General features: G+C 38.5%; 1 protein-coding gene across 1 annotated transcript in view; it reads left to right on the top strand.

Moving 5' to 3' along the window:
• Positions 1-14,147, top strand: part of LOC119565715 (triadin-like) — a 147,066-nt gene that overhangs the window by 93,504 nt on the left and 39,415 nt on the right. Inside the window, exons 22-26 of the mRNA XM_043543140.1 lie at positions 4,255-4,293; positions 8,055-8,114; positions 10,837-10,863; positions 12,877-12,903; positions 13,206-13,253. Coding sequence (XP_043399075.1) covers positions 4,255-4,293; positions 8,055-8,114; positions 10,837-10,863; positions 12,877-12,903; positions 13,206-13,253 — 201 coding nt within the window. The remainder of the gene's footprint in view (positions 1-4,254; positions 4,294-8,054; positions 8,115-10,836; positions 10,864-12,876; positions 12,904-13,205; positions 13,254-14,147) is intronic.

The following is a 14,147-nucleotide window of genomic DNA, read 5'->3' as shown; positions in this document are numbered from 1 at the left end:
AGGACTGAATAGGAATGGCAGCTGAATCACATTCACAATGTTGTCTTTCCAGGTCTTTGTTAGGGCACGATAGCAGGGCGTTTTAGGAAGTCTTGCATTGACCATCCTTTGTAGGGCAACTAATCAAGATTAGTGGTGCAGACTGATAAATATACATTGGTTAGACACTGGCAAGTACACTACACTATCCCCTCTTATTATGTGGAAAAATCAAGATATTCCACAAACTGAAGAAGACCCAGACTGTAATGGATTTAGGAATGCTTAGCTCCCATGTTGACCAGATAAATTGAAAGGCAGTCTTCCTGTTATTGAAGCACCTGGCCATGACAATATGGGATACAGTATAGTTGAACATGCAGTTTAGTAATATGACTTAAGTCTACATTCTGCATAGTTTACTATATCTGTATTTACCTAACATGCCACACTGCTCTAAAAAGTGATAGATAGGAAGTTGTAGACAGATCTATAGATAATGTATATATTGATTACTTAAGAATCCTTAGTTATCACTTTGAGAGTTGACAGGTTCTTATCCCAAAATCATGCACGGTATTATTCAAATTATTGTGTAGTTGGGAACCCCGATGTGCACAGTTGCAACATTCACACTATAGGAACTCCTCTGTATTTACAAATAGTTTATGAATATATTTAGCACAGTCACAAACACTCCAACTCAGTAAGATAGACAGAGATACTACAGAATGTACATCTGCACATCCATATACCCACACCATTCCTTGCAGAACAACCTGAAATGCTAGCCATTATCTTTCTCATCACCATCATCTTCTCCCTCAGCTTCTGTACCCAATGACTGGAGGATAGCTAATGTGACACCAATTTTTAAAAAGGGCTCCAGAGGTGATCCTGGCAATTACAGGCTGGTAAGCCCGACTTCAGTACCGGGCAAACTGGTTGAAACTATAGTAAAGAACAGAATTGTCAGACACATAGATGAACATAATTTGTTGGGGAAGAGTCAACCTGATTTTTGAATAGGACAATTCAATATATTCATAAATGATCTGGAAAAAAGGGTAAACAGTGAGGTGGCAAAAGTTGCAGATGATACAAAATTCCTCTACATAGTTAAGTACCAGGCAGACTTCAAAGAGCTACAAAAGGATCTCTCAATACTGGGTGATTGGGCAACAAAATGGCAGATGAAATTCAATGTTGATAAATGCCAAGTAATGCACATTGAAAAACATAATCCCAACTATATATATAAAATGATGGGGTCTAAATTAGCTGTTACCACTCAAAAAATAGATCTTGGAGTCACTGTGGATAGATCTCTGAAAATATCCACTCAATGTGGAGCGGCAGTCAAAAAAGTGAACAGAATGTTGGGAATTATTAAGAAAGGGACAGATAATAAGACAGAAAATAAAATATTGTCTCTATATAAATCCATGGTATGCTCACATTTGAATACTGTGTGCAGATGTGGTTGCCCCATCTCAAAAAAGGTATATTGGACTTGGAAAAGGTTCAGAAAAGAGCAACAAAAAATTATTAGGGGTATGGAATGGCTGCCATATGAGGAGAAATTAATAAAATTGGGATTTTTCATCTTGGAAAAGAGATGACTAAGGAGGGATATGATTGAGGTTTATAAAATCATGACTAGTGTGGAGAAAGTAAATAAGGAAGTCCTTACTCCTTCTCATAACACAAGAATTAGGGGTCACCAAATGAAATTAATAGGCAGAAGGTTTAAAACAAACAAAGGGGAATAGTTTTTCACACAACACACAGTCAACCTGTGGAACTCCTTGCCAGAGGATTTTGTGAAGGCCAAGACTATAACAGTATTCAAAAAAGATCTAGATAAATTCATGGAGGATAGGTCCATCAATGGCTATTAGCCAGGATGAAGAGGGATGGTGTAGGGGATTTGCCCCTTTTCTTTATTTGTATTCCTCACCTTATTAATGTTGGAGTGTCTTTCTTCTATAGGTTAGTATCTCAATGATCTCAACTTATTATCATATGCGTTGATTCGTTACCATGGCCCTCTTGTGGTTAGGTAGCTGATGTACCTGTTATATAAGTCAACTCATTGTCATGACATTCTTGTGGTTGGATCACGTACCTGTCATCAGAACTTCCTTTTAAACACTCTATTTTTGGCTCCCCAATACTTGTTTCCATTGGCCGTTTATCTGTCAAAGTTTATCCGTTCAAAAGTCATAGGCCTCAAGCCTTACTCTAACTTGCTGAAGCTAATGTCTTACAGGATACAGGTCTGTAGGTTCCTTGCATTACTGCTGAATATAATGCAAAGCAGAAAATATAATAAAGGCCAGCTAGACCACTGGGCTACAAAGTGGAATACCTAAATCTACTACTGAGACATGTATTACACATGCTCGTGAGAGAAAACGTGTATTCTTTTAATCATCAAGTTAAACTTTCTGGGATTCCTCTCTTAAAATATAGGCAGCATATTATTTTTTTAAATATAAAAAATAAACAACAGGCAATAAACAACAGCCACCAGATGGAACTCATATGGTTACTTGAACTGAAGGTTAGGGTAGTCATTCTAGCTAAGTCAGAGAAAAAGCATAGTAACTCTGTCTGTACTATAAGAGGACATTTTCCGGGAAATCTAGGCTATTGGCAGGGAAATTCCAGTTACCGGAACAGGATTATTTTTGCTTTTGTACAAATCTACTCATGCCAAAAGAGTTATTTCATTTTCTTTCTCAGAAAGTGCAAAAATCAATGCTTTTCCATGCTGAAAGATCAAAACATAGCTGTTTTCAAGAAATGTTGTTCTTGGGAAGCAGTCTAGGCCCTCACACCACACTGACTCAGGCAGTTACCTAGGAATTCACAGAGTTGGGAGAGCCAGCTACCTGGGTTCTGCACCATGTATCCTGTTTGGCCACATGATCTTGACCTTCATTGACTGGTGACCATATATAAACTTCCTGCTTCCTTTCTAGTCTTGTTTGAGTAATAAGCCATTGCCTTCTAGTTGCTACTCAGACCCTGTTTGACCCTGCTTTCCCTGATCCTGCCAGCTACCTCACTGTATGTTTCCCTTGGATTGGATCTTCTGGCTATTGGACTGCTTGCATGAATTCTGATCACTGATTTGGACTGCCCTTTGACCTGCCTAATCCCTGGGCATTACAGTCCAAAAGTTTCTGAGAAAAGCTTTTCACCCGGAAGTGCCAGTTCATTGAAACTGAAACTTTTCTTGCAAAAGGGTTAGTTCTACCAAATTTTCAGAGGGACCTGAGAAACCCAGATTCAAGCTGTCAGAATCCCAGATGGCCAGCTGACTCAGGAACAGATGCAGGCTGGAGCAGCAGTTGGTCAGCATGGAAACAGGCATGGGCTCGAGCTGCAGCAAGAGCAGTCTCTTGGAACTATTAGCAATAGGGGAGAGTTCCCAGCCAGGTAGTGACTGTGAGTAGGGTGGAGAAACTGCTTCCCTTAGGAGCCTAGATACCTGCTGTGGATCACCTGGGTGGGGCCTTGCCTGTGGGTTGGCTGACCCCTGGCAGAATGGGGTGGGGCTTATCACAAGACTTGCAGGTAATTGCCTCTGATGACTCCTCACACTCTCTGGTTTAGGAATGACTGATCAGGCTTAAGCAGGCAAAAGCTCAAAGGTAACTCTGGTTTAGGCAGGTTCTGAGGTAACTCATCTCATTCTGCTCTGTGTGATTCTCCCAGGAGAGTGGCTATTCTGTGGGAGGTCCCTCCCTGGATTTTTTTGTTGACAGGTTTCAATTTCATCCCAGTGCGGAACTGGAAATCTTTCATAATAGCAAAAACAATTTTGCAGGACAGAAAAACCATTTCCTGCCTAGTTCTAGTTGTATATATGTAGAATTTGCAATGAATATGGGAAAATTACTGAATACTCTATAGTCCTCAGTAGTAAGTTCTAATTAATTTTTGTGTACTTTATCTGTAATATGGGTACAAATAAATACCCATTTTACCGAATTGTGAGAGACTTAATGAATTAATAACTGACAAGTACCGTTGATATCCTCAGATAAGTCAATTGTTATGTACATAAAATTATTACAATAGAGTATGTATTACGATTAATTATCTTACTCGAAGTACTACAGGACTGTCAGTTATAACAGACTTTTTTAGCTGAGAGATGGTATAAAAACTGAGTAACAAGAATAGGACACAAATTGAAATGAAGGAATTTTTGTGTTTTGAAATTTTAACTTTTAAAAATCTTTTTATTAATATTTTTCTCAGAACCTGAAGTCAAAAAAGAAGAAAAGCCAGCAAAACCAGGTAATAGTTTATAGACTTCAATGGGTGATACATATAGAATATCTACTCTCATCAGATCCTAAATTAGGGACCAAAGCCAAAATTTTCAGTCCTCTGTGCCTAAAGTTAGGTTCCTAAATCCATATTTAAGCATCTAGGGTGAATGTTCAAAACTGCCTTTGGGACTGAGGAGCACAGGACCCACTTTCAATGGGGCTTATGTTTTTAAGTTACTTAGGAGCTTTTGAAATTTTTACCCAAAATGACTTAGCCCAAACCCTTGCCATTGGTTACATTTTTGTAACCCCACTTAAATGAAAATTGAGGGCATACTTTTAAATTAAAGAAAACATATATTTATTTAGTAACACCAGTTTAAAATAGTTTACATCTATTTTACATGTATATCATTTTAGTTACTGTTATTATTACAATATGTTAAGCATTTTTTGCTTGTGTTAAAATACAACAATAATTTATTCAGTCCTAGTTACAGACACAGTTAAGCTTGTGTTTTAATGATGATGCAATAGCTGTGATTGCTAAAATAAGAGGCCACCAACTATATAGAACTATATTTTTACCGTTTGCTAGGTGTAATATATGTGCACAGGCACAATGTCAGCATTTTCATCATTATTCTGCTTAACTGTCAATCAGCACAACATATTGAAAGACTTTGATGTGCTCACAACACATAGTTAATTAGCCAAACAAATTCCCCCACTGGGGAAACTATTACCATATTCCAACATGCAGAAAAATACTGAAAGTAAATGCTTTGAGGAGGACTGAATATTGAAATACCATTCCAAAGTTAATGAGTCTTGGATTTGACACTTTAAAAAATCCCCTACTTTAACTGTGTGATCATAATTTTCTGAAATGTGCTTTCGAAAGCTTGTAACTAATGCTGAAAAAATTAGTTAGTGGAGTTACAGACCAGTCATTATCCCTGTATCTTACCTCACAATTAATTTGACTAGCACTATGGAAAAAAATCCCAGGAGCATTGTCAAAAGTTAATTAAATGTCAGTGTTTCAAGTAATATCATATGCACATATTTTTCCCCTGAAGTCCATCAGTATGTTCTTACTTCCCATAAATGTATGCGTTCTCCACATTTTAAAAGCCTCTATTCCACATTAATTAAATTGCCTATTGAAGCATATGCACAAAGGTGGGGTTTTTTACACTTAATTGAAATTAGTCAGTAATAGAGAAGGGTCTGAACAGTGAAGTTCAGAACCAGATCTAAACTTTTTCCATGGAGCTTGGGTGTCAGATTTTGATTTGGTGCATTATAGAGATAACTGTCAGCTGTGAAATGTGCCTTGAAATATATATTTCATTTTGGGGGTTTGGTCTGAGCTCATCTCTAAACAATAACAATGCTTGCACAGATGCATGGGCACCCTGTAGAAGAATGATGCCTTTGACCCCAATGATTTACCATGATTTCCCTGAAAACTGTTCTTAGTATACTTTAGGTATGTTCTATATGGGTTGTATGTTTCCTGTTATATAACATCAGGAAAATTGCATCTAAAGGTCAGGCTTTAATAATTGCATTGAAAGAGTGTTCTTCAGGCATTTCAACACATGTGCCTAAGTTGCGAATACAGTGCACAAAAAAATCGGCCTTTAGCTGTAATTTCATTCTCTCCAGTTCCCTCTATGGAAGATTTATCCTCCTGGGAGTTTGAGACTTACAGTACTTTAAAGCCATTAACTTTTAATACCTTTGTATGAAATTACTCTGTTTCAAGAAGATCTGCATTTCCCAGTGCACTTCTATTGTTCATCTGACAAACTTGAGTATAGGAAATAGGGAAGATTTGGACCATTATTTCCGTTCCCCACAGGCATGCAGCTCAGATTCAAGCTGAAGTGGGTCCTCTCATAAAATATCTCTAAGTAGCCTATACCTCTTTTCTACCCCTATTGTTACACTCATACCAAGAAGTAGCAGAAAGTTTCTGTTTTCCTTCATATTTCTGTGTTACAAAGTGCTCCTGAGCTAAAACTTGAGAATACAGCTTAACCCCCACCAAAAAACTAAGGTTTGGAGTGTATATATAAGGCAATCCAAATGGAGATGGCACAGAAATAGAAATTATATGGAGTCAAATATATCAGAATTGGCTTTGCTGCTTCTCTACTCTATCTGTAGGATAGAAAAAACTATGGCTTTCATTTGAGCACTCTGTTTTTTGTTGGAGAGCTACAGTATAAGGATTGGTTTACTGTAGTTTAATGCCCTGTAGAACCTAATAGCATTGGCCAATTATTAATTATAATGGTAAAGCAGAGATTCTTTAAGGAGATTTGCCTTCATCACGGCCCCACGTCATCGTGGTTAATCAGAAGAACAGTGGTGAAATTCTCCTCCATGGAACTTCCTAGCTGTGCACAGGCCTACCAGAATGAACAGGAAGTAAGAGGAGGGATGGTCTCATGATTACAAGGCTAGCCAGGGACTTGGGAGACCTATGCTCAATTTCCTGCTTCACCACAGACTCTGTGTGACTTTAGGCATGTGCCTGCATTCCCCATTTTAAATACAAGATAAATATTTCCTTCACTCACAGGGATGCTGTGAAGATAATTACCTTGAAAACTGTGAAGTGTTGAGATACTGTATTAATGGGAACCATATTAGTACTTAAGATAGATAGGAGTTGTAAGGAAGGTTGAAAGGCCATTTTATGTTAAGGAGAGCTGTTTTAGTGGGTAATCTTGCTTTTTTAAATTCCGTCCACAGGTTTTCTGTTGTCTAGCATACCAACCACCACTCTCTTTCCCTCTTACCTGTATCCCTTCAGTTGAGTTACTATTGCCCAAGGGCTATTGGAGCAATCTTAACTAGTACAGTGAAGAGCAGGGCAAGGAGGGCACAACTTCTTCTCTTTCCAATCAACCTGCTGCTTTTGATCTACTTTGTGGGTTATAATTTAGCTGCATGTGTGACAGGCAGGCCTTTCTGCAGAATCAGTCTTCCTGCTGCTTAACTGGCATCTACTTTCCTAAGGCCTGCCAGGGCTCAGAAGAGAACAATTTATTTTGATGGATCAGATCCATTAACGTTGAAAACAGAGGGAAAATGGCACATTGTGCTGCCCCCTTGAATCAGTAGGCAATAACTTTACAAGAGTGGGTAAACTGGTCTAGGATAAGGTGATAAATCCTGATGAATTCCATTCTAAAGCTTTTTTTCAAATCTATTTAGTCTGAGATATATTGAAACTGTCCAAATATAATTAATCTCATTTTCCTGCCGGTTTGTTGATAACACATGTATTTCACAATCTGAAGCACCTTGTACCAACAAGGATAAAGCTGTTTCATTGAACCTTAAATTAAAACTGTACTGACGATTAAGCAGAATCATATGACACATGTTAACTCATACTGCTCCCTGAAGTATGTTCCTTGGAAATTTTAAAAGGAACAAATCACATTCATATGGGAGAGAAGCTTTAATACCCTAATTCAAGAAAGCATTTAAGTAGGTTCTTAAATTCCTTTCAAGGCACTTAGACTTGATCACATGATTAACTTTAGGTATGTGCTCATGTGCTTTTGTGGAGAGGGATGGATTTGAGCAAATGCTTAAATGTTTTACTAATAGGGACATCAGAGAGAGAAAGGCATTAAAAACTCTACGTCTTTTTACTTTTTTCACTTTGTTTTGGGATTCTGCATAGTCTCAAACATCACATTTTATTTGGAGAAGGATTTTTTTTTGTATTGCATCTTGATATTATTTATTCATTTACAGTGATTTTAGAAGCCAAAAAGGTGAAAGATGCTAAAGTAGTCCTTCATCCTGATGCTGAAGGTATGTCTTCATTTCTTGTTTTAAAGTTTCGGTCACATTTTAAAGAGAGAATCTATTTAAACACTTGAGGATGCTTCTGACATCTTACTCATGCTGAATAGTACCTTACTGTCTAAGTAGCCCCACTGAAGTCAACAGGACTTCTTGTGGAGTAAGTGCTACATAACATGTGTAAGGGTCTCAGAATTTGGTTCTTTTGTGCATCGAGGTCTGAGATGCAAATTCTAGGGAACAAGTTCTGCCTTTGGATGTCACAAAGAGACTTCTGTTGATCTCAGTTTCCCTTTTGGCCCTTTACTTGTAATGTAGTTACAGATAAATGTCAGGGTAGTGTGAGTTTAGAGTCCAATCCAAATCCCAGTAAAGTCAGCAGGAGTCTTTGTTGGGTAACTTCTTTGTTTATAATATGCATTTAACTGTGCAGTCAAAGAATAAATTTCTCTAGCTATAAAACATCCGTATTATTTTGTTATCACTTAGTACAATAAATGGTTCTAGAATTACATCCATTTCACTTACTAATGAATTCTTTTTTATAATGCATGTTCACATTCTCACTCGGTCACACACAAACACAAAAATATGTTCACTATCTGAATAGTAAACAACATGTCAAGTTTTCCATCTAGATGACAATAATCAGTAAGCATGTTCTGCTTTCAGCCTTACCAATTTATGGTTCAATAAACTGAAGGATTTTTCTTCTCAATCCTTATCTGAAGCTAATTTACAGGAATATGCGGTATATAATTAATACCCTTCTGGCATTCAGAAGAGCAGGCAAGATTCAAACATAATTTGAATTCAATGTAAAAATAGTAACAGATGAAACTGCCAAGTCTGGTACCAAGATTAATTTTGTGGTCTGCAGAAGCATACTGACTTTTTTGTTTGGACTGATTTAACTTCACCCTGCAAAGGGCAGATGGCCTGAACAGCACAGTTGGAGGGTTGTGGCCTAGACTCTGAGACTCAGTGCCCAGCCTTTCCCTAAGGGGTCACTAGAGAGGTATAATCTGCCGCAATCCAAAATCAGGAGGAAAAGTCAAAATATAAATGTTCTGAATGGAATGGAAAGTTCTGAAAATTTTCAATTCAGAGATGTCAAAATGCTTCATTTCAGTTTGGTTTGACATTAATCGGTGACCACCTGAGCTGTTAAAGTGCATCATGAGTGTAGTACAGTTGCTTCATTGCCCCCAGGCCTCGCTGTAGGCCAGGTTGCACAGTTGGACTACATCTCCCATGATGCACCTTAGCCATGAGACTCCTATGATGCACAATGGCAGTTCAGTGCATCATGGGAGGTATACTCTGGCCAAAGAGGATGGCCTATAAAAGAGAATGTCAGTGTGGGGCATCTGAATTACAACTTCCTTGAGACATCATGGCAGCTTTGGCAGAGACGGGCTAATGTCCAGCTGACCCATGTCATTTTGATTAAGTTGTGAGTCAGGTAAATTGTTTTGAGTCAGGTAAACTTGACCCAAAACTGAATATTTTGTTTTGATTTTTCCCAACAGAAAATTGAAACACTTCAGCAAAATCAGAATTTTCTTGTGTAAAATATCATTTTTGCAGAAACTGCATTTTCTGTCAAATAACATTCAGATGGAAAATTCCTGACCAATCTAATTATTATTTGGTGTATTTGATTAGAGAAAGGCATGATCCAAAGGTTAAAGCATAAGTCTGGGAATCAGGAATTTAAAAATTCAGCTTCCATTCTGACACTGGCTCCCTCTGGCTTTGGGTAAGTGTCATTGCCTTTTTCCATCAGTCAAATGTGGAAAAGGACACAGTTACCTACCTCACTCAGGAGACGCAATTTCTATTCCTGATCATGACATGCAAGTCCTATATGAATTAAGGCAAGTCACTTAACCTCTCTGTGTCACAGTTTTTCCACATAGAATCATAGAAGATTAGGGTTGGAAGAGATCTCAGGAGGTCATCTAGTCCAACCCCCTGCTCAAAGCAGGACCAACACCAACTAAATCATCCCAGCCAGGGCTTTGTCAAGCCCGGCCTTAAAAACCTCTAAGGGTGGAGATTCCACCACCTTCCTAGGTAACCCACTGCAGTGCTTCACCACCCTCCTAGTGAAATAGTTTTTCCTAATATCCAACCTAGACCTCGCCCACTGCAACTTGAAACCATTGCTTCTTGTTCTGTCATCTGCCACCACTGAGCACAGCCTAGCTCCATCCTCCATCATGTAAAATGGAAATAATACTTTCTTCACAAGACTGTTAAGGCTGAATTCTTAATGTCTGAAGATAATTTGAGAACCTTGGGTAGACTGTGCTATAATAAACCGTTATTTTTGAGATTATAGACATGATCAAATAATGTCCATCAAATTATTTGATGAATTTCAAGAGTTCTTAAATCAGTATTTGTGTTTTATTTGCCTAGCTGTAACAATTTATTATTATTTGTTAATTATAGTACTTAGTGTTATAAATGCTATCTTGTTATGGTTACACCAGTCATTATTTCAGCTCCATAAATTAATATTCTAAACTGACACTTGCTCTGAATTTAATTTGCTCAGTTAAAATTCATAGCTGAGAAGGAATTTTGTTTTTTGTTAGTTTAGGGTTTTTTGCATCATACAGTCTGAGTTCCACCTTCAGAGTTCAAATGTGTGATCTAATACAGTAAAATTTATCGAAAGCTTATTTTGTACTGAAAATGGATTTTTTTTTTATATTTTTAGGCAAAAAAGTTGAGGCCAAACTACCAAGTATGTTGCTAATGTACATAACAGAATAAGACAGGGGTTCTCAAACAGGGGGTTGGGACCCTTGAAGGGGTCGTGAGGTTATTACATGGCTGGGTCATGAGCTGTCAGGCTCCACTCCAAACCCTGCTTTGCCTCCAGCATTTATAAAGGTGTTAAATATATTAAAAAGTGTTTTTAATGTATAAGGGTGGGGGGGGGGGGTCACACTCAGAGGCTTGCTGTGTGAAAGGGGTCACCAGTACAAAAGTCTGAGAACCCCTGGAATAAGAGATGTGCAGCAAGCATCTTCAAAGATTGTTGTAAAAAGACTGTAGCTTAACACTGCAGGGGCCAAATGTTTTGGTATGTGAATTCCACAGCCATGACAAATGGGGCTGTAGGAGTACTGATATCTTCTGTCACCATGTTAAGTTCCTTCACATTGCTCATTCCGTGCTTGCCACCACTTAGAGTTCTTATCCTACGTTCCCTCTTAGCACAAAATGCTCCATTATTTCTGTTGTGATCTGAGTATTGGCTCCTGTTGCTGTCTCTTTTAATCCAGGGTAACAACAGCAGGCACAAGTGGGGAATGGGTGATTGTAGCATAGCTGCTCTGTGAAGGAAGACACATTTCTGCTTCACTGTGAAATAAGCCCAGCAATCTTGGATTTCTTTTAGTATTTCACTCTGAGAGTGAAAAAGAACTGCAGAGAATTTTTCACACTGAAAACATGTATTTCTCCCCCCATGTGCAAAAACTATGCTGAGTGCTGCCTGGTATCCTGCGAATCATAAGGGGCCAAGTCCTCAGTTGGTGTAAATTGAAGTAGCACCATTTACACCAGCTAAGATCACATGTTACATTCGACTCCTGGTTAGGACTTGCTCTGCAGCTTGCTTTGCTGGCCTACTTAAGAGGAGCACTGTTTTCCCCCTGCCTACTTGTTGCTGGGCATTGCAGCATATAGCCTAACCAGTGGGGAAGCTAAAACCTTACATGGTAGACTATGTCCCCATTAGGATGTGATGTGTGGACCAACGTATTCGCCAGCAACTTTTCCAACTGCTCTCTTGAACCATATGCAGACATCTGATAACCCTATGACCTTGTTCTCCAATGAACTGGGGTAATACAGCACTCAGGGAAACATTTTTGCAGTTTAGTGATGGGGAGTGAACCCATGGAGGCATAATGAAGCCACTACTACACCCCTTTGTGGAATGAAATTTACTCCCCCACCCCCACCCCCCAATAGCTAGCCAGCAGTGTAATTGGCATAGAGCTGGGTGAATAATGGATTTTTGGATTCTTTGGCAATTCCGGGGGGAAAAAAAAGTTTTTGAGTTGAATCAAAAACAAATAATTTTGAAATGTTTGGCATTTGAAATGTTTGGCATTTGAAATGTTTGACATTTTTTTGTTTAGATTTTGAACACTTTAAAATGTTTTTGGTTGGTTTTTTTTTTTAACCAAATGAAAGGACATTTCAAAATGAAAAGTCATTTCAAAATTTTAAAAACCCTGAAATTATCCATTTTGGAAAATCCTGAGTCAAAACATTTTGATTTTTTTCAGAAGTTTGTTTTTGGTTTTGTTCAACTGAAACAATCAGGCAAAATTGATGTGAATTCATGAAATGTTTTGGTTTTGACAAATCTGCAGTTCCTCCCCCAAAGAAAGGTTTGTGCGAAAATTTTTGCCCAGTTCTAAATTGCCACCAATTTAGAATTGTTCATGAGCTGCTAGAGTGGGTGTAATTAGTTCTAAGGGAATTTTACAGGAGCCTAATTTAGACTGTCTTACACATCACTTCATATTTGGCCTAAAATGAGTTGTCAGGAGCTATTCGGTTATGACAGTGCTCTCCTTTTCTGATTTTGCAAATGTACATGGTATTTGTACACAGTGTGCTGGCTGTTTTATACATGATCAAAGCTCTGTGTTATTGACCCAAATAGAACAACCTCACTAAAACGTACACTGTAGTGACATACATATTAAAAATATACTTTTCTTTCTCTTTTTTCTAGTGACAGTAGTGAAACCTCGTGAACACAGTAAGTATTATATCGATGGAGAAAGTTACATTTGAATGAGGAAGGCATCTTCACATGTTCCTTGTCAGAGAAGGGTTATAAGTGTAGGAAATGGGTGAGATGGAAGGCTAAGGAGTTCTTCTAGATTTATACTGGTGTAACTGAGGTCAGAATCTAGCATGGCAATTATGGCACCAACACTTACACATTTTCATCTGATTTTGGACTGGTTTGTTCTTGGAAGGAGCATTTCAGTTTTAAATTGAAATACCGTAATCTAGGCTAACGTGTAATCTATATCCTATGGTTCTTCTTATTTGCAGAGCATGAATCTATTAAACAAGAAAAAGCTGTTTCCCATGCCAAACCAGGTAGTCTTTTGTGTTCAGTTTCAAGGTTCATGTAAGGGCCCTGTTCTAATAGGTTTTATGTGCTATACAGAATTGGGGGGGAGGGTACTGCTGGTTTAGGGAAGGGGTTTGTTTTGCTTCAGGGGAGCGGAAAATTTATTTCCCACGAGGCCAGATTGTGAATATCTTTTTAATGCTGGTGAGCTGTTGTTCACACAAGTAGTCCCATTGGCTTCAGTGGAACAATTTATGGGACTCTCCTCACCAGTGGGAGTAAGGTGTTTATAACCTGGCCCTCAATGAGCCAAGGTAAATATTTGGAATCCCCCCATCTAAGCTTTTCCCTAACACAATCAGTTGTTACCTAAAATGGTCAAAGTCCAAAAGAGAGAGCACCAGCATACAGTCAATGAATCACTTACCGACAAGGAGTTCAGGGCTTAGTAGGCCTTGTGTTGATCCTGTGCACTGGGGTGATTTGTGAATTTCACCCATTGTGAGGACCATCGTGGGCCAGATTGTGAATCCCTTTCCTCTCACTGGGCTGCAGCTACTTGCATGAATATTCCCACTGAGACAGCAAGGGGATTCACAGTCTGGCCCAATAGGAGAAACCCATGGTAAGATGATTGTTTGATAGAAAACTCAGCTATTTGGTGCTCAGTTTAAGCTGCTGCTGAATAGCCTTATTGTATGCAATAGGCCCTGAAACAGCAGATATTTGAGTCTCATTGATCTTGTTTGACAGCGCTGCTGTTATCATGGGGACTAGCTTTGCATAAAAACAAACTCTTCTTGAATCAGCTCACTAATATACTTCTTACAAACATGCGTTCCTTCAGCATCAGGCAGACAGGTCTTTCTTTCTCACCTATTTGTCTTAACAAACATTTTTGTTGTGGTTGTGACAGTTTC

The sequence above is a fragment of the Chelonia mydas genome, chromosome 3 (genome assembly GCF_015237465.2).
Source record: "Chelonia mydas isolate rCheMyd1 chromosome 3, rCheMyd1.pri.v2, whole genome shotgun sequence".
In the NCBI taxonomy this organism is placed as follows: Eukaryota; Metazoa; Chordata; order Testudines; family Cheloniidae; genus Chelonia; species Chelonia mydas.
Note: the sequence above shows the minus strand (reverse complement) of the source record. Positions and strands in the feature narration are given on the sequence as shown.